General features: G+C 37.1%; 1 protein-coding gene across 1 annotated transcript; it reads right to left on the reverse strand.

The window, feature by feature from the left end:
* Positions 1 to 6,264: 6,264 nt before the first annotated feature.
* LOC121738021 (neural/ectodermal development factor IMP-L2-like) lies at positions 6,265 to 23,959 on the reverse strand. The gene is made up of 7 exons (XM_042129828.1): positions 23,873 to 23,959; positions 12,887 to 13,038; positions 10,561 to 10,721; positions 9,717 to 9,876; positions 8,453 to 8,619; positions 7,148 to 7,284; positions 6,265 to 6,464 (listed from the first exon to the last, which is right to left on the reverse strand). Exons 2-6 carry the CDS (start codon positions 12,996 to 12,998, stop codon positions 7,150 to 7,152), a joined length of 735 nt encoding a protein of 244 aa, XP_041985762.1. The 5' UTR covers positions 12,999 to 13,038; positions 23,873 to 23,959; the 3' UTR covers positions 6,265 to 6,464; positions 7,148 to 7,149.
* Between the last annotated feature and the right edge of the window lie 301 nt (positions 23,960 to 24,260).

The following is a 24,260-nucleotide window of genomic DNA, read 5'->3' on the forward strand; positions in this document are numbered from 1 at the left end:
TTTGCTTATTTAACTTTTAACCTCTCTGTCAAAACTATCTAAAGCGTTATGTCTAAGTACCTTAATTACTAATAATATTTGTCTGTCTCCTCCTCCTTACACTAAACTCGTCCCACTAAATCTCGTCCTAATTGGACGAATTTCCAAATGTCAATGAATAAACTCACATTATAAAATATGTGTATGTCTGTTAACTCGTTACTCTTAAACCGCTGAAGTTGTTTTGATGAAATTACGTATGGGATACTTTGAATAGGCATGATGACATTTTTTTTTCTTATCGGTTGTTGAAAGACACTTAAAAAATAGAAACATCGTTAAAAGAATGACTCTGATAACTTAAAAATTCACCAAGATATGACAATTCAAATATCTCATAAAAAAGACCTGCCCGAATCTTGGCCCTTGTCATCATCCCTATTCTAGGTAATGACATCTTAATCTTAGAAAAATGCACGGTTCCGCGCGATAAACGAAGATGATAAAAACAGCTAGTATATCCATAGTAATATGATTAATGCGAAAGTATTTGTCTGTCTGTCTTTTTGTTTGTGTTTCTGTTGCCCGTTCACGCAGCGAGTTTGATGAAATTTTATTTGGAGATAGTTTGAAATCCAGGTGATCACATAGGATAGTTTTTGGAACGGAGTTCCTTATCGCGCGTTCCGCGTAAATTTGAAGGCTAGACAGAACGATATTTGACCTTTATTTGACCTCGACACTTTTTTATTAGTACCTGCATGTTAGGGGCAGAGGTTCCTGTGCGTCAACTAGATGCTTTTTTTAAACAGCGACGCATTGTTAGTATTCCTGGGCCTCAATAGATGGCGTTTTTCAAATATTTTTTGAGTATTTGTATTATACCAGGGCTTGTGTCCCTTGAGCCATGACACCTCCCAAGTTTTATATCCCAGAAAAATGCACAGTTCCAACGGTAAACGAAGATGCAAGCAAAAACAAGCATGCGAATAAATACCATCCTTAGTCCTATCTATATACGGTTTGGTAAAACAAATTCTACGTATGTAAAGATGTTTAGTCAAAAATAACATACTTGAAATACGTACAGACATACATACAACCTCCTTTTTGGTAAAAAAATAATTGAAATACTTAAAATGTCCACAGACAAACATAGAATTAACATAGAACATACTTTTTGGAAGTCGGTTAAAAATAACATTCCTTATTGGCAACGTAAGCTGCTGTACTTAACATGTGTGTGTTACCTATTATTAGTGCCTGCAAGTTCTCTGTGTAGTCGATAATAATTTTTGAAATGAACACATGGAGCATTTTTTTGTGATTTGTGTGGGCTAGCTCCCGATCGTCAGGATTTGCCAATACAAATCCCAAAAAAAAAAAACTCTTTTAGCACCCTAAGCCCCAATTTCACCAACGACTGTTAAAGTTAACGCTCGGATTACACCACGTTCCCTGTTTCGTTTTTCTTATGAATGAAAGAAAGAATTACATTTTAACAAGCTGTTAACACTAACAGACGTTGGTGAAATTGGGGCGAAAGTAGGTAAATCAATAGTTTTGTTACACCGAACATGTATGCCTGATGATGCTGTTACCCAAAAATCAAGTTTTTTTCTCACAAACACTAATGATGAACAAAATGATGATCAAATAACATTAGTTAGATGATAGGTATCTGATGAATGTGATGAATATGTTCTAATTACCGCCATATTGGGCATGAGGCCAATGAGCAAAGTTCATACTGTATAATAGCAATCAGTATGTTGGATACTTAGACAAGTTACATGCGAGAACAGTAACAAACTAAAGTTTTTTTTTAATAAGGGGGCAAACGAGCAAACGGGTCACCTGATGGAAAGCAACTTCCGTCGCCCATGGACACTCGCAGCATCAGAAGAGCTGCAGGTGCGTTGCCGGCCTTTTAAGAGGGAATAGGGAATGGTAGGGAAGGGAATAGGGTAGGGGATTGGGCCACCGGTAAACTCACTCACTCGGCGAAACACAGCGCAAGCGCTGTTTCACGCCGGTTTTCTGTGAGAACGTGGTATTTATCCGGTCGAGCCGGCCCATTCGTGCCGAAGCATGGCTCTCCCACGTATATAATTTACGTTAATACAGGGGACACATACACATTCTAAAGTATTACTAGTTTGTATCGATACACCATTTTATGACTCTTCTAAGTTCTAATTCATATTAAGTAGGTACTAAGTGATATATAAAGGTGATATAATGCGATACTGGAACACAGAGCAATCTTACAGTAAATGTCAGCGTGCTTTACGAATAATATGCTGTGGAGTCGAATACTTGTTATATTTTGAAAAGTTTTTTTTTTTTATTTTATTTTGTAAATGTTTATGTTTTGTTGTACTTATTACTGTGATCAGCGGGGCTAAAATTGGTCACATTTAGCAATAATTCCTCTCAATCAATTCAGCAAATGAATTGTCAAACTGACGAATGTCAAATTAGTACGAATTACTAGATATGAATTGCAAGCAGAGTGCAATTAAAAAAATCATAATGTGATTCTCCAAAACGACCATTATTAGATCCGCTGAGACATTTAATGATGATTAAACTTTAATTTAATGATGAATTTGTCTGCAAAATCTTCATAAAATTACAGTTAAGTGTGGGTTGCACCAGAGGCGTGGTTAAAGTTAAAGTTATGGTTAAGTATAGTTAAGGCTAAATTTAACTTTAACCTTAACTTTGACCGGAGAAATTGACAGATGACAGCTTGTCCAATATATATGTATAAATGAACGTGGGCGAGGGCGCTGCTGGTAAAGGAGAACTGTCAAAAATGGCGTTTTTGTATGATGGCAGCGTTAGTTCCTTTTTTCGCCACGTGCATTTAAAGCCTTGTCGAGCTCTATGGTTATGGTTAAATATGGCGTCTTGATGGCGTCCATTTTTAACTGTAACCAAAGATTTGACATTTTGAATTGTAATTAAAGTTATAGTTAAAGTTAGTTGGTGCAACCCAACCTTAATGATGAGTTTGTCTGCAAAATTTTCATAAAATTACAGTTAAATGATCATAATGCGTCTCTGACTTCTCTGAGTGCGCCAGTTAGGTTTTGAAGTATAAAATATGTTAAGCTATGGTGTTCTTAACAGAGCGAGACAGTACTTCAGTCCGGACCAACGACTACAACTCTACAAGGCGCAGGTTCGGCCTCATATGGAATATTGTTCTCATCTCTAGGCAGGGGCGCCAAAATACCAACTGCTCCCTCTGGATCGTATCCAACGAAGGGCTGCTCGAATTGTTGACTGCCATAGTGTTTCAAACAGCTTGGACCCCCTGGAATTACGCCGAGATGTAGCTTCACTCTGCATCCTCTATCGGTTGTATCACGGGGAGTGCTCTGAGGATTTGTTCGGAATCATACCACCTGCAACTTTTCGCCATCGTCCCACGCAAAAAACATACCATCCTCATCACCTTGATGAGTGGCAGTCTTCCACAGTGCGTTCCCGCGTAACTTTCTGCCGCGCACGGTAAAACTCTGGAACGAACTGTCACCAGCAGTATTTCCGGACCTATACGACCTGCAAACCTGCAGAAAAAACCGTCTTTCCTCTTAAAAGGCCGGCAACGCACCTGCAGCTCTTCTGATGTTGCGAGTGTCCATGGGTGACGGTAGTTGCTTACCATCAGGTGACCCGTTTGCTCGTTTGCCCCCACATTTAATAAAAAAAAATTGAAAGGGGACACAAAAGACAGATATTTGAATTTTTTAAGTTAATTTTTTTTCGAATGCAAAAAAAATAGAAGTAACATCTTTCAGCGACTCCATTCTCCGTTCATTCCAAAATGCGCACAAGTCCGGTAAAATAATTTTCTCTTTATAAATGAAAACATATTTAATACTAACATCTGTCGGCGACTCCACTCCTCTTTAGACTTTACAGCAGATGGCCGACCTTGGTGTCGGCGCCTTTCTTCACCTGGTACCGTTCCATCTAGATCTGTGTTGCTTAACGCGTCTGATTGTGAGTTTATACCACTTCAGTCCTACATCCCATTGGGACCAACATTCTTGGGACCAATCATAAAGTTAATATACCTAGCGGAATAGAGCAACAATCTCGAGCTGTCAAACGAAACCAAAATTGGTTTTCATCTGTGTGAAAAATATGTGTACGTATACACTTATACAAGCATGATGGAACATGAATTATATGAGATTAAATTGTCAACGTGCGGCACGTGCCGACTGGACGTCAAAAAGAGTGCTGCTGTCATGTATCACACGTCTCTTTTTACCACGCAGTGTTACTGATAGTGACATCTCTCTTGCTCAGGCCTTTGTTTCTCTATTCCGCTAGGTATATTAACTTTATGGTACCAATAGCCCAAGTACTTACAGGGGGTGTTATCTAAAGTGGTCTAATAGGTGTCTAGCGCAAAGTGTTTATAGTTTATACTTGTATATTATATCATTTATATCACTGTATGTTTTATTTCATATTACTAAGGTCATTAAAATGCGAAAGTGTGTCTGTCTGTCTGTTACCGCTTTACGACCAAACCGTTAAACCGATTTTGCTGGGTATGGAGATACCCTTAGTCCCGGAAAAGGACATAGGATACTTTTCATTCCGGAAATGTACGGTTCCCTGCGATAAAATGCTATGGATAATTTTCCTGAAAAGAGACCTTGAGCGCTTTACTTCTTCTATTTCTAGATGTTTACTGTTAAGTTTTCCCAAAATGAACATCATTTACAATAGTTTACGTGGCGGAAAATTCTATTGTTTTTCAGTTAGGGTGGGTTGCACCAGAGGCGTGGTTATAGTTACACTTATGGTCAAAGTTATGATTATAGTTAAGGCTATGTTTAACTTTAACCTTAACTTTGACCACATAATTTGACAGATGACAGCTGGTCCGACAAGGCTTTAATGAACGTGAGCGGGGGCGCTGCTGGTAAAGGAGAACTGTCAAAAAGGGGGTTTTTGTATGATGACAGCGTTAGTTCCTTTTTTGCCACGTTCATTTAAAGCAAGGGTGGCCGACACGCGGCCCGCCGCGCGCCGTCTGTTAACTTGTGGCCCGCGGAGCCGAGCACATTTTTTAAGTAAAAAAAGGTTACTAAAATTAAAGGTTACTACTAAAATTACCTTATCATACCTACTACAAAAAGCAAACAAACACTTCTTTTCTTTTAAAATAAAAGCTCCAAGAAAAGTTAGTATCCGATTTTGACTTTCATTCCACTACGAGAATACTGTAAAATTTGGTAGTGCGGCCCGGGGTAAAATTCTACTTCCGAATTTTGGCCCAAGTGTCGAAAAGGTTGGCCACCCTTGATTTAAAGCCTTGTCGAGCTCAAGGATATCATCAAATATGGCGTCCATTACTGACTTTAACCAAAGATTTGACATTTTGCATTGTAGTTAAAGTTATAGTTAAAGTTACAGTTACCTATAGTTAAAGTAGGTAAGTTGGCATGGGCGTACCGAGGGGGGGGGGGGGGGGCGGGGGGGCCAGCTGCCCCCCCCCCCCCTGGATCATGTTGACGTCCCTACTAAGTTTAATATCTAAACACCTAGCTTATGAAAAATCTGATTTGCCCCCCCCCCCCCCCCCCCGGCCCAGAACCTGGGTGATTTGCCCCTCCCTGGCACCAGAACCTGGGTAATTTGCCCCCCCCTGGCCTAGAACCTGGGTACGCCCATGTAAGTTGGTGCAACCCACCCTAGTTGAGAAAGTTTATTAGTTCTAATTTTCGTAATGATATACACAGAATTCAGTAATATAAAACATTTATTATATTGAATAACATATAACAGCAATAGTTTATATATAATTTATCATAATTTAAAAGTTAAAATAATAATTAATTATTATTGTAACTTAGCCTAAAATTTTACGAACGCCATCTCTTATTTATTAAACAAAACTTTAGTTACAAATTACTAAATATAGATGGCTCTGATTAGTACCCTATGTTTGTTTTGTATAATTTGTTTATTTTTTAATAAATTAACTATTATTTATGAGGTAACATTTAGATTTAAGAGATAAATTAATGATTATGGCATTTTACTCGGTTAATTAAGAAAGTTTGAGGAAATTTGTACTTACTTCTTGACGGTTTTGTACTTTTTAAAACTTATGAAATGATTAAAGTTATACTGAACTTAAAACAATGATTAAAGTTATACAGAACTTAAGTAAAATTAACTATTTTATAAAACTTTGATTTCGTAAATATTATCCAGAAAAGATAAAATACTTTTACACATAAGTAGGTACATAGTTTCATTATATAAAAACTGCACCACAAAATGTTATAAACCAGTACTAAACTTTGTATTAATATAATATAAATCACATTTCGTATACTAAATTATCCTAACAATAATTTAATTTAAGTAAGTAAGTAATCGCTTATGCTAGGAGTAGGAACATTTCGGCGGGCTTGGGCTTTCTGTCGATTTTCTTTTGCTGGTGTCTGAAAAAAAAAAAATTTTAAACATTTGAATATCGAACTTTCTGTCGTTGCAATTTAAAATCATAAAATAACACCATCTTTAAATATTCCATTTGGGAGTTAGTAGGATTGTATTAATTGTTCTCAGTTGAGTGGGATACTCAAAGATTTTTACCTCACTTTATACTTTGGTGGGATAAATATTTTATTTTTATTTTGGTGGGATAAATCTTTACCTGCTCTGTAGTGGGACAAAATTAAGTACCTTGAAATGGCTAATAGGCTTCACGTGATAAATATTATACACTCTCATTTCAGTAGGACAAAATATATTGACTTCATTTTTGGTGGGATCAATATTTTTATATTTAAGGTAAAAAACCTTCAATATAAAAAAAATAAATAGGTTGTAACCACAGAAAATGGATCTAGTATATCCATTACTTACTGAGGTGTTAACTGTTAAGTTATGAAATATCCAGTCTTGCTTGCTCTTTAGAAAATGGATCTAGTATATCCATTACTGAGGTGTTAACTGTTAAGTTATGAAATATCCAGTCTTGCTTGCTCTTTGGATCTTATAGAAACATTAGATAACTCTTAGTTTCGTAGTACAAATATTTTGTTTAATTTTGGTAGGACAAATATTTACTTCAATTTTGGTAGGACAAATATTTACTTCAATTTTGGTAGGACAATATTACCTTCAATTGCTGGGCTTCACAGGATAGAGGAAGGTGCTCTCGCTGGTCTGGCCGAAGCCGTCGCGGACGGTGCACGTGTAGTTGCCCAGATCAGCGAACACCAGGTTGTTGATACGGAGATCACCAGATGGCAGCACCTGCAGCAATGTTCCATGCAATTGAAGCCTTCCAATTCACCGATACCATATACAAGTACTAGCTTTTGCCCGTGGCTTCTCTCGCGTTAAAAGTATTATTATATTAATTAGGTATTAAAGTCTCAGCCCGGTTGGTTTAAAATTGACAAAGTTTCATACAAACTTTCATCCCCTATTTTATCCCCTTGGGGATAGAATTGATCAAAATCCTTTCTTAGCGAATGCCTACGTCATAAGAGCTACCTGCATGCCAAATTTTAGCCCGATCCGTCCAGTGGTTTGGGCTGTGCGTTGATAGATCATTATATCAGTCAGTAAGTCAGCCCTTCTTCTTCTTCTTCTTCTTTTGGCGTAAGCCTCCCCATTTAGGAGTTGCCAGCGTCAGAGTTGAGTCAGCCCTTTGAGTTATATATATTTAGATGACATTTTCTTTGAGTATTTTAAAAAAAAACTTGAAATTGTTGATAACCAAATAATTTGAAATTATTTGTCCCGTCTGGCTTATGAATAATTATTATGAAGTAAATAACAAGACGTTGTCTCTCTCATTTTTCATATTTGTGAAAGTATTATTACTTGTACTATTATAGCACTCTGTGGCAATTAGCAATAACGCAGACAGACTTATATAAACAGAATTATATCAGTAAAATACGATACTAAACAGTATAATGTTATACATAAACAAACAGTATACTTAATTAAAATTGATTGCTTCTATCTACTAAGCCACCAAACGACAAATATTTTCGTCTCGCTTCTTCGTGATATGGAAGATAGGACTTTTTTATGCAAATAAAATTATATTTACTTTTTAGAATGATATAAAGTATTTTTTTTTTTAATAATAATTGATACGAATAATTATAAGACTAAGGAAACGTAGCTCCCATACTTCGACCGTTTCGAATTTGGTTTCTTTTCGCACACTAAAATTTGACAATAGCTACGAAAGTCGAAACACTACACGAAATCAAATTTACGAAATAAAGCCGTTGACAATAATTGTCACTTCTATAATTACACAAAATTCTTGGATGTATTCGGGTCTTTTTTGCATAAAGTATGCATGTATAATTCGGGTCTCTTTTTGTAGCTCGCGGAACAAATTTTTTGACCCAGTTACACTTCCTTAGTTTTTATTATTCGTAGATCTCTCCTAACTTACCCGTAACCTAGGATTTCCGTACACCCTCTCGTCGTTGACCCACCAGTCAACCTCATAACGGCCGGCGCTGGCGACTCGACATGGCAGCGTCAACGACGTACCCATCTGCTGGAACACATCGCTGTAGGACTCCGTGATAATAGGAGCCGGAAGGGTATCGTAGTCACCTGGAAATGGTATGTCAATGTTAAAAAGTAGGTATTCATACAAGAAACGTGACGGTGCTAAAACGAATGAAGGTATTTGAGTCGGAAAAGAAAATAGGCAAAGGTATTCCATTAAAATATACGGTTTCAATTTATTTATTACTAGCGTCTAGCTGACCCGGCAAACGTTGTTTTGCCATTTAATTATTTCTAGTATCGATATAAAAAGTAGATAAACGCTGTTCTCAAGCCAAATTTCATTAAAATGGTTGAACCGTTTTGGAGGAGTTCACGCACAAACACTGTGACACGAGAATTTTATATATTAGATGTTCTTGCTTGACTTAGGGTATGGACATATTATTTGAGTATCGGGAAAGGGTATATTGTTTTTGTCCCTGAAATGGGTATGATTTGTAATTATTTATATTCATCCATTATGGCTCAACATAAAGAAGAGCTTTGAAATCTTTAGACACTGGGCAAAAGTGTAGCAACTAAAAAGCAATAAACCAACGACGTAAAACTACTTAAATTTTTCAGGCGCATAAAAGATAGATTGATGCTTTGATGGACCTTAGCCGCAACTCTGTTGTCTACATACATCTAACTCAACTTCATACGGACAGACAGAATTTCCCACACTAATTCACATAATATAATACGTTCTACACATGATTGTCCTACCGTCTTCCTCAAAAATTTCATGAATGTCCTGCCCTACTTCACATACAAAATCTTTTACTATCCTCATCATACTAACAGAGAAGTTGATTCCTAGGCGGATGGCGGACCTAAGTAATTTGGTCGCGTTAGTTCAAACTCATCCGACCGATCACAGATAACATTGATATTGAATTGACATACGCCGACCACAATATGACGTACGTCAACTGCCTAGGAATCAATTTCCTTGATGGTACATCTGCAGGCGTAGCATGGTCACCATAGAAACGGTTTCTTTCTAAGGAAGAATAGACAAAGTGACAGACAATGGAAATCCGCCATTTTGTTGATAAAATCTGTCAGTATGTCGATTCTTTCCCATTTCTACTGTTGTTATGCTAGGCCTGCTGGTGTCCTCATCACCATGGCGACCAACACACAGATACACTTACCGTCCTCGTCGTACATCTCACTGCGGCTGGTGTCCTTGAGGCCGGCGACCGCGACACAGGTCAGCACGTCCCCGCTCACCGCAGCCACCACCAGCCGGCTCGTCACCATGGCGACGCTGTCCGGGGAGACGCTGCGGATCTCGTTGGTCTGTTCCTCGTACTGGAATAATAATAATACACCGGTTTCAGTGACGGTGGCCAGTTTCATTGCCCAATTATAGTGCCCAATTATGTGCGCAGTACACAAGAGCACTCTCTATTCCTTTACTCTCATATCCCTCTGGGACGGAAGACGGACACGACTGGCGAGAGATCAGGCGCAGGACCGACTTTTTACATGCCCATCCGACGCATGGATCATATTTGACATTGTCCTAATCAAACTTGGAAATAACATGTTTCTAACGCGGGAATCAAACCCACGACCTCCGAGTCAAGAGCCACGCTCTACAATCTCATACTGGAAATAAGTTACCAAGTTATGAATCATTTGGCGTGGAATTTCTTCCACGCCAACCAAATGATTCATAACCAACCATTTAAACCAACATCTATATAAAATTTTATATGCACTATGATATCGCCCGATAAAAATGGAGGGGTAAGTGCAGTGTTTGATTTTCATGTCTCTTTGGTACGGCGAGGAGTAAAACGATGCACGCTATTGGTAGATCAGTCTGTGACACCTTATAGTTAGCTATTCCCGTACCACTTAGATTAGAGATTAATATAACAGCTGTAATGTGTGTTTAACGCACTGTGTTAAGTTTTTAGCTACGTGTTACAACCACAGTTAAAAATTAATCCGTCATAATGTTTTCCAGAAACTAATTCAAAAACTCACATCAGCAACAGGTATGCCATTTTTCATCCACATGACATTCGGTGCGGGGTTGCCAGCAGCGTGACACGTCGCCACGACACCCAGGGGGGAGCGGGATAGCGTTATTGGCTCGGGCACGCGAACGAACATGTGCAGCTTGCTGCGACGAGGGGGCGGCGCCACTGTAAAAAGAGTTTAAATTGAGGGCACTGGTGTAACGCAAAAAGCAATTCAATATCTTATATCTTTAAACGAGCAATTCTTGTATATATATATATATATATATATATATATATATATATATATATATATATATATATATATATATATATATATATATATAATTGGAATCTCGGAATCGGCTCCAACGATTTTCATGAAATTTAGTATATAGGGGGTTTCGGGGGTGATAAATCGATTTAGCTAGGAATCATTTTTAGAAAATGTCATTTTATTCGTGTTTTATTGAATACCGAGCAAAGCTCGGTCAAACAGCTAGTATTTCTTAATTCGTCACAAACGATTACTTTTAGAACTGTCCTGAAATCTAAATGCTCAGAGAACTCGACGAGAACAAGAAGAATTTAAAGACTGTTTGCATACCGACATACATAGACGTACTCTACAAGCCGTGTTAAAGCGACTGTTAAATAATGACAATGCGCCACTCTGTTTACTGTTGGCATTCGTTGAAGTCTGATTTTGTGCATTAATAGAAAGGCGTCAATGTAAAGAAAATTTGTTGTTAAGCCATTGTACAATCGTTTGACTTCACAAATAACGCTACTATAAGTTAGATAATATTTTCATACAGCAATAGCATGTTTATGTTTTTAATTAAAAAAGCATTAACAAATCATTAAAATAGAATCAGTAGTAAAAAATAAACCAAATTATGCGAAATCACTACAGTTTTTTCAGTCGGGTAATGTATTCAGAATAAATTTGACCATCTGGTCTGAATCTGATTGACTTATTCCAGACGGACATTTGCAAGTATAAGCTGATCGCTGAAAATATCAGCCATTTGTCACCCGTCACCATCCTCATCATCATCATCGCGAGGAGTCATGATCATGAGTACACCATGTTCCAATAGTAAATTGTTGATTCGATTGCGGTAGGACAAAAAGGGTGTTTTCAAGTTCAGTAGGACATGCGTTGTCCAACCAAACTGATCGCTGGAAGGGATATTTTTATCCCGCAAAATGTACGGTTCCCGCACGATACACGAGTGTCATTTAGTACAGAATAAATTAGAATAGAATAAAGCACGAATTTCAAGTTTTTGTATGACTTTTTGCTGTTTTTGTGCGACTGCGGGCACGTGTGCTTATAGATTATCTTTTTGAATTTCATGACTTCCTGTTACTTTAAAATCACCATGGATAAATACGGACGCGAATAATACGCTGAAAAACTTTAAAAATACTATATTTTCCGCGTTTTTTATGTTACTGTAAAGAAAAAACTAGACATGGTATTGCGCAGTGAAGACATTTAAATTTATAGCATTTATATTTTATGGTATTAGCATTATATTATATGTATTTGGATCAAAATATAATGGAAGCAGTCAAAACAACTCATACAAGTGTATTATTGTCAAAACAACGTGGTTATCGTATACGGTATAGTATCACAGAATAGATAATAGTACAAGTATAGTATTAAGAGCCCATATGACCCTAACTTGACTACATACTTTAACCTAGATCTCAAAATCTGTAAGGTCTAGAAAACTGATTTTATGACACAAGTAACTTCAGTTCATAAAGATTAAATGCTCAAGACGAAAACACGATTACTCAAAAAATGCTCGATAGTTTCTTTTTTACAAAAAACCTTGTTATAGACACATTTTTGCTTGGATCTTCGAAGTTTGCTGTCTTTTCTTTAATATTTTTTAATATCTAAAAAGGTATTGATAAAACCTAAATTTGCTCAAAACACTTTTTTCATAATCATTATAGTTCGTCTTTTATTCAAGTAAAACTAACTCGGCGATGATTTCGCGCCGTCCTTTTTCACCTGGCATATGAAAGACGAGCGTGAGTGTGAAGAGAGAAGGACGATGTTTGATTTTTAGAGTCAGCTGAGCTCTTAAGCGGTGACTGAATCAAGAAATTCCGTAACGAAAATAAACCTAACACTCGTCTGTTCAGTTCGGCAGACTTCGGCACGGTGTTTGCGTGCGTGCGACTAGACGTTTGAGTGTAGACTAGATGCTATGCAATAGCTTTACCGCGGCAGTCCCTGAGTGACATCAATTTTAGTCCAATTTTTTCCGTCGTAAAGCGTAACAACTAACAAACATTACAATTAAATTATTTGTAATTTTACTCACCATGTGGACTTAGCTGGTTATCTAAATCCCTTTTCGTGTCCTTTATGATGTGGCCGCTCGCTATACACTGCAGCAGCGCCGTGGCGGCGAATAGCGAAACTATGCTCAGCATCTCCGCTACTTGACGATAGATGGCGGTACGAGTTTGTTATCTGTAACAACTAACAAGAGACGTTAAAAGTAAGATTATGCCCGGGAACCGCGCGGTATCACCAGAGTACACGCGTGGACTACCATGGTAGACCGGTCACTTTTTCAGAGATATTTTTTCAGTAAAGAGCGCTAGAAACTTGCCATTCCAGGTAATCCTCCGTCCTCGTTTGATAAATTTGACAAAACCTCAGTACCTCATAGTCGATCGAAATACATAATAGTTATATTATTTTAGCATCGAAAAAGCGATTTTAGCGAGTATAATGTACCTATTGGCTATTGGTGTGCTAAACTCAAACATGTATTTTTAAATTGTTGGTTTATAACGCTATCAACATATACTCAATTTTTTATGCGTTTATAATAATGATAATTATAATCATTTGAAAATAAATGCAAAAATATTGCAACAAAAAATTAAGATAGTACTTACATTAAAATGAGATAATTAATTAATATAAATTAGTAGTAAATTAATCATACACTATTTTGTAGTCTTTGCAAAAAAAACTTAGGGCAATCAGAACCGGTTTCCTAATTTCCTTTTTAGACGTTTAGTGTAAGTTTTGAGAAAGAAAATGGTTATATGAGTTGGCTTCTGTATTTCAATAGCCGATCAAGAGTAGTACAGTTCAAAAATATTGACCAGTTTTATAAAACCTAGTCTAGGTTGGGTTGCACCAGAGGCGTAGTTAAAGTTAAAGTTAAAGTTATGGTTATAGTTAAGGCTAAATTTAACTTTAACTTTAACCTTAACTTTGACCGGAGAAATTGACAGATGACAGCTGATCCAACAAGGTTATAAATGAACGTGGGCCAGCAGCGCCCCCGCTGCTGGTAAAGGGGAACTGTCAAAAATGGCGTTTTTGTATGATGACAGCGTTAGTTCCTTTTTTCGCCACGTGCATTTAAAACCTTGTCGAGCTCTATGGTTATGGTTAAATATGGCGTCTTGATGGCGTCCATTTTTAACTTTAACCAAAGATTTGACATTTTGCATTGTAGTTAAAGTTACAGTTATAGTAAAAGTTAGTTGGTGCAACCCAACCTAAGAGTCAGACATGTATAACAATGAGCTAATCTGGTGACTCCCGAAGTTCAGGGGCGTTCATTTATAGAAATAATAACCACAATACAAAAACAATTGTGTTTATAAATAGGAAATACGATTTTTTAAGCATTTTATTATTGTTTAGTTTAGTTTTTATCAAGAACCCAACGCGATTTAGCACTACGCAGGCGCATGGGGCGAAGTCAATTTGCATGAGAGCCCAAAGGGGTATGAAGATTTTTATATGGAGCCTGGCCGACCTACTGTCCGCCATTGTGTTTTTCCGAGTTCACGAATATTTTTTTCAAAAATGGATAGCTAACATCAAAACAAAAACGCAAAAAAACCACAATTACGGACAGTAGGTCGGCCAAAATCTTCATACACCTTTGATCACCAAAAAAGTGGTGCAAGATTTGTGATTTCTGGTTAACTTAGAATCTGTCCGTAGCATTGAATCTCGAATAATATAAAACACATAAAATTCTAACTTATTTTAGTTTCACGGCAGAAATCATAGAATTTATACATTTCTACGAAACATGTGTATGTTTCGTAGAAATGTATAAATTCTATGATTTCTCAGTAAATTATTACATAGTTTCTGTTTTTACAAGTACCTAAGTTAAATGTTATGTTTTTGATTTCATTCGTTGCTTTAATAAAATAATTATAAATAAATATAAAAACAATTAACGTTTTTAAATGGCCTACCATGGTAGTGATAACTTTTCAAGAAGACTTTATCTTTACAGAGTTTTTTTTTTATTACTAGATGTTGCGTGCAACTACGTTGACCCAAAATTCGTTTGTCGCGTGGAAACAGAATTTTTTTCCTCCCAAATATTTCATATCCTTCCCTATCTCTCAAAGAATTTCCGTACCAAACTTTGTCTAAATCGGCTTAGCCGTTTAAGGCTGCGCGTCCACCGGAATAGATGCGTGCGGTGCGGACGCAGCGTCGTCAGAGTGAACAGTAGCTCTACCATGAGTTTAATGCTATAGTATTTATCGACACTCTATACCGACTAAGTAAATATTTAGTATGGCGATTTTAGTTCCGAAATTACCCGCTAGAAGCGTTGTAAAATTTGCCATACTAAAAATTTACGGTAGTCGGGTATCGAGTATCGAAAAATACTAGAGCTACTGAACTAACTAGTAGATCTGGAAATTTATACATGACATATGACATATTATGTCTTATCAGCCGGCGCACGCCGTACTAATGCGTTACCCAGCTTGGTGAAACATCATGTTCAAATTGACACTTTCGCCCAACTCCCATATTATACAAATTCGCCCGTTTGTTTGAAGTCGAGGCATGGGCGTAGCGAGGTACGGGCAGTTCCCCTCCCCCCTACAAGAGCGATCAGTCGCTAATGCTCACGAGTTTCATACCTAAACGTGGAGCGGAGAGAGTTGCGGGGGAGAGGGGAGGCATTCAATCCCAGTTCGCTCGCTCATAATATTTTGTTTTTAATTTTTACCTCACCTTAATACTATTGTGAGATATACTATGTTTAAAATCAAATCACTAATTAGAAGTCTAGGATTTTCTTGATCTGCCCACCCCTATATAGAATCCTGGCTACGCCCGTGAGTCGGGTCGTACTCTGGCGTCATTTATCATCAGGCGCAGAAATGACGTTCGTTTTCAACGTGTTTTGTTGTCAGTGTCATAATATTGTACTAAAATCTGACAGAAATTGATAATATTTTGGCACATAACACTGACATTTGCGCATGCGCAATGTACATTGGAAAACGAAACGAATACAACTAATACAACAAATCCGTCCGCTCCGATTCCGATCAGGTGGGCGCGCACCTTACGAGTGAGGAGGCAACAGAGACACAATAAGATATTTCAAAGTCCAAATATTTATATTATAGAAGATAGTAATGTTATTGTATACAATGAAATGTTTTCAAGTAAAAGAGTAATAATTTAATTAACACTATCTAAATATAACTCAAACGTGACTAACTGATTGTCTGACTGACATAGTGATCTATAAATGGCCCAAACCGCGTTGGACGGATCGGGCTTAAAGGCATGCAGGTGGATGTTATGACGTAGCCATCAGCTAAGAAAGGATTTTGATCAATTCTACCCCCAAGGGGATGAAAGTTTGTATGAAACTTTGTCAATTTTAAACCGATCGGGCTGAGACTTTGATATAGTAATTAAACTAATAATAATACAATATACTTCTTAACGCGAGCGAAGCCGTGGGCAAAAGCTAGTATTTAAATAGTAATAACTTAATCACATTTTTTATGACCTGTCGTTTGGTTTGCCAATTCATTTTTAGGGTTCCGTAGGCAACAAGGAACTTAAAAGGAAAACTATCACGGCTAAGAAGACTTCATATTAAGTCATTGAGTAATCGTCGATCAACTAAATAGTGGGAGAGCCATGCTTCGGCACGAATGGGCCGGCTCGACCGGGGAAATACCACGTTCTCACAGAAAACCGGCGTGAAACATCGCTTGCGCTGTGTTTCACCGAGTGAGTGAGTTTACCGAAGGCCCGATCCCCTACCCTATTCTCTTCCCTACCCTCCCCTATTCCCTTCCCTTCCCTCCCCTCCCCCCCTATTACCCTTTTCCCTCTTAAAAGGCCGGCAACGCACCTGCAGCTCTTCTGATGCTACGAGTGTCCATGGGCGACGGAAGTTGCTTTCCATCAGGTGACCCGTTTGCTCGTTTGCCCCCATATTTCATTAAAAAAAAACTAAAAAATGTACTCGGAGAAGTATAAAAAAATGTTTGTTCAAATTCCTTTGAACCCATTACGCATATTATGTTAGTAACACTCTAACACCTTATAAATTATACTTAGCCCTAAATCTAAAAACCTTAATTCAGAAGAATCTAAAAACTCTACACATTAGACAAAATCGGTGGCCTGGCTCTACATGAGATATCACTACTTTTTGACACCACGAACTATATGTTCTCGTCTTGGCAACATTTTTACATGAAAATGTTTTTGGTGGGATTTCATTTCTTTTTGTAAGTTGGTTAAGGGTGGGTTGCACCAGAGGCGTGGTTAAAGTAAAGTAAGTTAAAGTAAATAAATGTACATTCATTGACCATACAAAAATTATCAAAAACTAGAGGTACTACGGAACCCTATATTGTGCGTGGCCCGATACGCACTTGACCGGGATTTTAATCTAAAATCTTTATTTGTAGGTAAGTATAAAACCTAATTTTAAGGTTTTTAATGATTTAAGTTGAAAATTAATATACTTATGTTACGGTACATGGTATACGGACACGTGGTGCCATCTAGCGACAAACCAGCGAAGCTTACCGAGGGAGCACAGGCAACATAAATCCCCTACTCAATACTAGATGGCATGAGGTGCGCAAATACATACTCGAACCTTCTAGAAAGGTCCAATGTTTGTTTACGTGTTCACCGTTTATTTGTTTGCGTGTTTACGTGTTTTAATTTAGACCTTATGATTGAGTCCATAAGGTCTAAATTAAATTCAACTTACTGCACTTATCGTAAGGACGGCAGTTTTATTGTGGTACATTCCCGAGCCTCCTAGAAAGTTCCCACGGTTGTTTACTTGTTTACGTGAATCGGGAACTTTCTGGAATTCGTCTCGTCATATAAAAAGCCGCAGGCAGGCCCGGCGAGTTCAGTTCAATCTTAGCGATCTTCGAGGCGACAACAAGTGATCAATAGTGAGTGAACCAGTGAAACCTGCGACTTGGCTACGACCTAGGACAGTGATAGTGCTTAGTGATTGGACCTAGTGATTAGTGTTTGGACTTAGTGCTAAGGGTTGTGACCTAGTGTTTAGTGCAGTGTTAATAAAGTCTTCAAGAGAGTCACCAGGTCTTTCTCTCCAAATCCTCGAACCCTAGCACGTAACAGTTATATATCTAAATTTCTCACATAATATCTTAAACAATTATAAAATAAATATTCCCAAGAATATGAATATTTATAATTATTACAAATTAAGAACAATAACAGCAAAAGTGTATATTTATGTCTGTCTGTCTGTAACTTTTTCACTCTCAAGCCGCTAAACAGATTTACATAAATTTTTGAAAATACCCACATAACCGGAAAAGAAAAATCACGCAAAGTGTACGGTTTCCGTGATTTTCCGCGCGAAAAATTAACAACGTCTTACATCTAGTATAATAAAATAACTTACTTTTTATCTTAACTTTGTTCACTTGTTTCTTTAATATAATATAACACTTTAACTATGTCATGGATAACACTTTACAAAATATAATAATATTATACACTGTGTTCTATATATAGTTGCCTACTCGCAAAAAGTACTATTGATACTGACATTATAATATTATGTCAAAAACGCCACTTGACTTAATAATTGAAAGTTGCTGATTTGTCTTTTGACACTAGATATAATTTACTAGATGCTGCCCGCAACTCTTTTGCGCTAATTTCCGTTTATCACGCGGGAACCGTACATTTTTCGGGGATAAAAGTATCCTACGTTCTTTCCTGTCCCTCGAAGTTTTTCTATACCAAATTTCAGAAAAATCAGTTCAGTGGTTTACGCGTGAAGAGGTCACAGACAAGTAAGCTAATTTATCATATTAGTAGGGTTCACAGACATAGATCAAGGTAGATACCGCATCCATTTGTATGAAAACAAGCGTGCCAATTTTTTCCTACCTACTGCGACGTACCGATGATAAGAAACGTGTCCATTATCTAAGCTAACGTTTCTATTCGAATTTCTACAGCTCAATACGGCACAATTAGGCATTTAGGCATTTTCGAAATTCCGATTGACGTCCGCTTCCGATAGCAGACTAAAGAACAGACATTCGAAAGGCGAGCATTGCTCGTCGTTTGGGAACGCGATATGGCACGCGAAGTACACGAAGAATGCGGTATCTGTGGTAGGGATACATGATACAATGGTTAAAAAATAAAAAGTAAAAACTTATCTCTATCTATCTATGGACGCTTCACACCACATCAGTCTGGCCCCGTGCTAAGTACCTGAAGGACTTGGGTTACGGGTACCAGACAACGGAAATATATATTTAACACTTTTATATTATATATATATATATGACGCCTCCGTGGTCTAGTGGTATAGAGCGCGGCTCTTGACTCGGAGGTCGTGGGTTCGATTCCCGCGTTGGAAACATGTTATTTCCAAGTTTGGTTAGGACAATGCAGGCTGATCACCTGATTGTCTGACAAGTAAGATGATCCATGCGTCGGATGGGCATGTAAAAAGTCGGTCCTGCGCCTGATCTCTCGCCGGTCGTGTCGGTCGTCCGTCCCACTGGGTTATGAGAGTAAAGGAATAGAGAGTGCTCTTGTGTACTGCGCACACAATTGGGCACTATAAAATTACTCCTGCGTAGCTGGCCTAGTTTCAATGAAACCGGCCACCGTCACCGAAACCGGTGTGGGAGCTATTATATATATATATATATATATATATATATATATATATATATATATATATATATATATATATATATATATATATATATATATATATATATATATATATATATATATATATATATATATATATATATATATATATATATATATATATATATATAATTGATCAAAATCCTTTCTTAGCGGATGCCTACGTCATATCATCTACCTGCATACCAAATTTCAGCCCGATCGGTCCAGTGGTTTGGGCTGTGCGTTGATAGATCACCATGTCAGTCAGTCACCTTTGAGTTTTTATACATATATTTAAGATTTTTATTATACGATACACATATTTAATACACATCCATGATCCAGGAACTTTGAAAACTTTTTGTTCCGTCGGCGGGATTCGAACCCGCGACCCCCGGCTTGAGCTACCAACGCGCTCACCACTGAGCCACAGAGGTCGTAAAAACTTATTAAAATCGGTCGCATATTTTTTGCGCTGCTCGTACAAACACACAAATATTTTCTATATAATATCTATTATATTTGACAATAGCTTTAAAAATGCTGATATTAAATTTAATTGTGCCTCAAGGTGGACCTACGCTACTGAACCAGAAAAAATGCAACTCTGAATTCTTGTTAGTTGTGATATTTCACAACTCATTAACTATTGAATGAAAACATCTGACGCAGCATGTGTCAGTTGGCAAAATCTTAAAACTTCTTGAAACAGGGCACTTGGTCAAATTGTGTTCGATGATTTTGACAACAAAGGAAAGTTTACTTGGTAGTTGCAGGTACGCCTATATGAGCGCTTTCCCGGGACCAAAAAGTAACCATACCTACATACCTTTCAGCAAAATCGATTGAGCGGTTAGGGCGTGAAGAGGTAACAGACAGACAGAAAGACAGACAGCTACTCTTTCCTATTTTATTCCATACTAGTATGGAAGTATGGATGGATGAAACAAGTTATAGAGCGTCAAGAAAGTAAAGAAATTAAAAAGTGGCAACATCGTAGTGTCATCAAGTTTTTTTTAGATTTATTTGAAAGGGATGACGCCCTATAACTTACTTGAAGGTTTACCTATAACTTATTTTCCGTTCTCCTTAAAATCCCCCTTCAACAAACCAGTTAAATCTTAACTTAATCCTGAACCAACGTTTTAACTAACCGAAACTGATTGTAACCAAATAAAATAAGGTCAGTTGGCAGAAAATTCTTGAATGTGAATAGTTGGGATCCTTAAGATACAATTAGTGTCTGTTTATCACCTCTTTTTTTAAACCGCTGAACGGATTTGGATACCATTTAATCGCAGCAACATAAGTTCCTGCGTGACAAACGGAATTTAAAATGGTTCGGGTAACATGTTTTATAATCTATCGTCTATACAGTGTGTCTCGAGTCTCGACCATAAAGTTAATATACCTAGCGGAATAGAGAAACAAAGGCCTGAGCAAGCGAGATGTCACTATCAGTAACACTGCGTGGTACGAAGAAACGTGTGGTACATGACAGCAGCACTCTTTTTTTGACGTCCAGTCGGCACGCGCCGCACGTTGACAATTTAATCTCATAGAAATAATGTTCAACCATGCTTGTGTAAGTGTATACGTACCTACACATATTTTTACACACAGACGTAAATCAATTTCGGTTTCGTTTGACAGCTCGAGATTGTTGCTCTATTCCGCTAGGTATATTAACTTTATGGTCCCGACACCGCGGTGTCCGATCCTTTAATGTCATAATCTACGGCATATTTTATCGACAAATTGGCTCTCAAATTTTTTTTTCTCTCTCGCGGTTGTAAAATGGCAGCCATTTTAGTTTTTCTCGGGCTTTCACACTAATTTGACCAATACTTCTCAGTAAGTTTATCTTCATAGGATATTTACATATCCTATGAAGATAAACTTGTGGACTACGCTTACACAGGCTTACACAGGTTATAAATTTCGTGGAATTTAAACATAGAACAACCAAAGTTTAAATAAAAAAATGTGTATTTTTTGACTTAGAAGTCAGATAGCTTAGAAGTTATAACGATATTCGTATGAAGTATTGGTCAGATTAGCATGAGAGCCAGAGATTTTTTTTTCAAAATTTGGTGAAAAAAATTTTTGAAAGCCACTTTGTGAATAATATATGCCATACATTATGATATTCAAGGATCGGGCACCGGTGTCGAGACACATTGTATAAATACGAATGAATTTAAAATTTTGTTAGTCTCGCTAAAAAAGGCTGAACGGATTTGGCTAATTTTAGTGTTGAAATATTAGTGAGAGTCCACGGAAGGTTTACATTAGGAAGTGATATGAACTGGGTCATATAATATAATAATAATCTTAATATTATGTTAAGATAGCTTAATAAATACTCTAGGGAAATAATAAAAAAATGTCTTAGACATTACTAGATGTTGCCTGCGAATTTGTGCAAAGAAAAGCACTAACTGTACTTAGTACATTTTCGCGCAATATAAACTTGTGACCTTTTCCATAGTCAACTCTATGTCTATGTTTTTTTTATTATAATTTATAAAGGCCATACATCTTAAATATATCTATGTTAAATTTCATCCCATTAAATATGTCTATGTTCATCCAAGTCGATGTCAGTTTGTGCTTATTTTGATGTACACTCAAAGACTGACTCCTTATCTTCGAGGAAGAGTTTAACAGCATAATATTTAGCGTTTTATTAGTAATAGTAGGGGAGGTCGCGCTCATTTTAAAAAGTCATTTCATACCGAGCGAAAATCGTAACAATAATACTATTCTATTAATACATAAGAGTTTTGATCGTCAGCTACTCCAGTATGGGTGGAATAAAAATTAAGAGTATCTCAAAGTTGTTGTTGGGAAGCGTATTGAATTGTCATTAAAAAGATCCCAATTCGCACCCAATAAAGGTCATATTATCTAGATTATACACGTTTAGGTTTGGTAGGTGCTATTTTAGTTTTAGTATATAACAACAGATGGCGCTTTTAAATTAAAATGTATATAATTCTTCTTGACAAATATTGACTATCGAATTAATTACTTAAAATTGCTATGTGAGACAATTTTATGATTAATTCAAACGAAAATCGCCGTCAGCTGAATATTTGCAGGTGGAAATGTCGTCTACGCGACGCCCCAGGATACATTGAGCGCGAAGTAGGGCTACATTGGTTATAGCTTATATCGCTGGCTGACGGGCTTTCCACCCGCATATTAACGACTGACGGTGGTCTTTATTATTAAAAAGGTATCAACATTCACCTGTATAAATTTTGTACGGTATGAAATGACTTTATATATTATTTTTTTTAACATAGTTCAGTAACGCGACTGACGTTGAATCCCCCGTCTGTGATACGGCTGACGGTGCATTTTTGGTTAAGCATGACCTCAATAATCATCCATAAAATTTCCATTCGGTATAAAATCACTTTTCGCAATTATTTTTTTTACAACTTTGAAATACTCTCAGTTAACATCCCACCACGGGTGCGGCGACTGACGCTGATTATATTGATTGATAAATATTAAGCTACCGCTGGACAAAAATTTGGTCGGTATGAAATGACTTAGGAAACGATAGCACGACCTCCCCTACTACAACTAGATAACACCCGCAGGCCGAATCACGGTTGCGCCAGTGAATCACGCATGGGAATCGTACATTTTCCGTGATAAAATAATCCTATGTCCTTTCCTGGGTCACAATTTATTAAATAAATAAATAAATTATTTATTGAGAGCTACTAAGGCCCAAAGTATTAGTAACATAGATCTTAAAGTATCTGCTTGATTTTATTTAAATTATCCTTGGTGCGAAAACTTATATACAAAGATAGCAAAAAAGGATATGGGCGAATAGCCGACGGCCCGAAATTACATAAATAAAATTAAAAAAAAAAAACAATCCCAAATTATTTATTTTATATGCCAAATTTCAGCAAAATCGGTTCAGCGGTTTGGGCGTGAAGAGGTAACAGACACACAAACACCTTTGCATTTATAATATTAGTATAATATGGACAGATCTTATTATCATAATATGACATGATCTTCATTTAATTAAAGACAAGTTGTCATTAAACTCCAAAAGTGAAGCCAGACGAGCGTAATTTGTGAGTCGTGAGTCGCAGAATTTCGGCTGGCAGAAATTCCGCTGCATTCAGTTTCATACAAAACTCATGTTTGATTCACACGAGCGTAAAAAATGTAAGTCATGATTTGTATGAAAAGATACGCGACCGAAACTCTGCGACTCACAAAATACGCTCGTTTGGGTTCACCCTAAGTTAATTTCCATCGATTAATTTAATTTCTACGAAACATCAAAATAACTTACATTTTCACCAAACAATATTTTCTTCGTATGTCACTTACTCGTCGTAAGTGTCAGAAAAGTTTTCGTTTTATGAGACCGACTACCTTATCACAGGCTTATCAAACACTAAACTAATGTGCCGAGAGAAAAGTCCCCGCTTTTATACGGATTTCTCGACGCGCGCAGTTTTTTCTTTTACTTTTTTAGGGTTGATTCAGACCGCGACGCGACGCGTAGCATTTCCGAAGTGCTGAATTGACAGAGTTCAATTGCATGAGACGTCTTGCGAATCTGTCAAATCCATACAAATTTAGAAATGGATCTATGCGTCACGTGTCGGTCTGAATTGACCCTTAAACGATATTCTTTTAGGATGAAGAAAAATTGGGTATACGTTATACCCTTTTTC

The sequence above is a fragment of the Aricia agestis genome, chromosome 22 (genome assembly GCF_905147365.1).
Source record: "Aricia agestis chromosome 22, ilAriAges1.1, whole genome shotgun sequence".
Classification (NCBI taxonomy): Eukaryota; Metazoa; Arthropoda; class Insecta; order Lepidoptera; family Lycaenidae; genus Aricia; species Aricia agestis.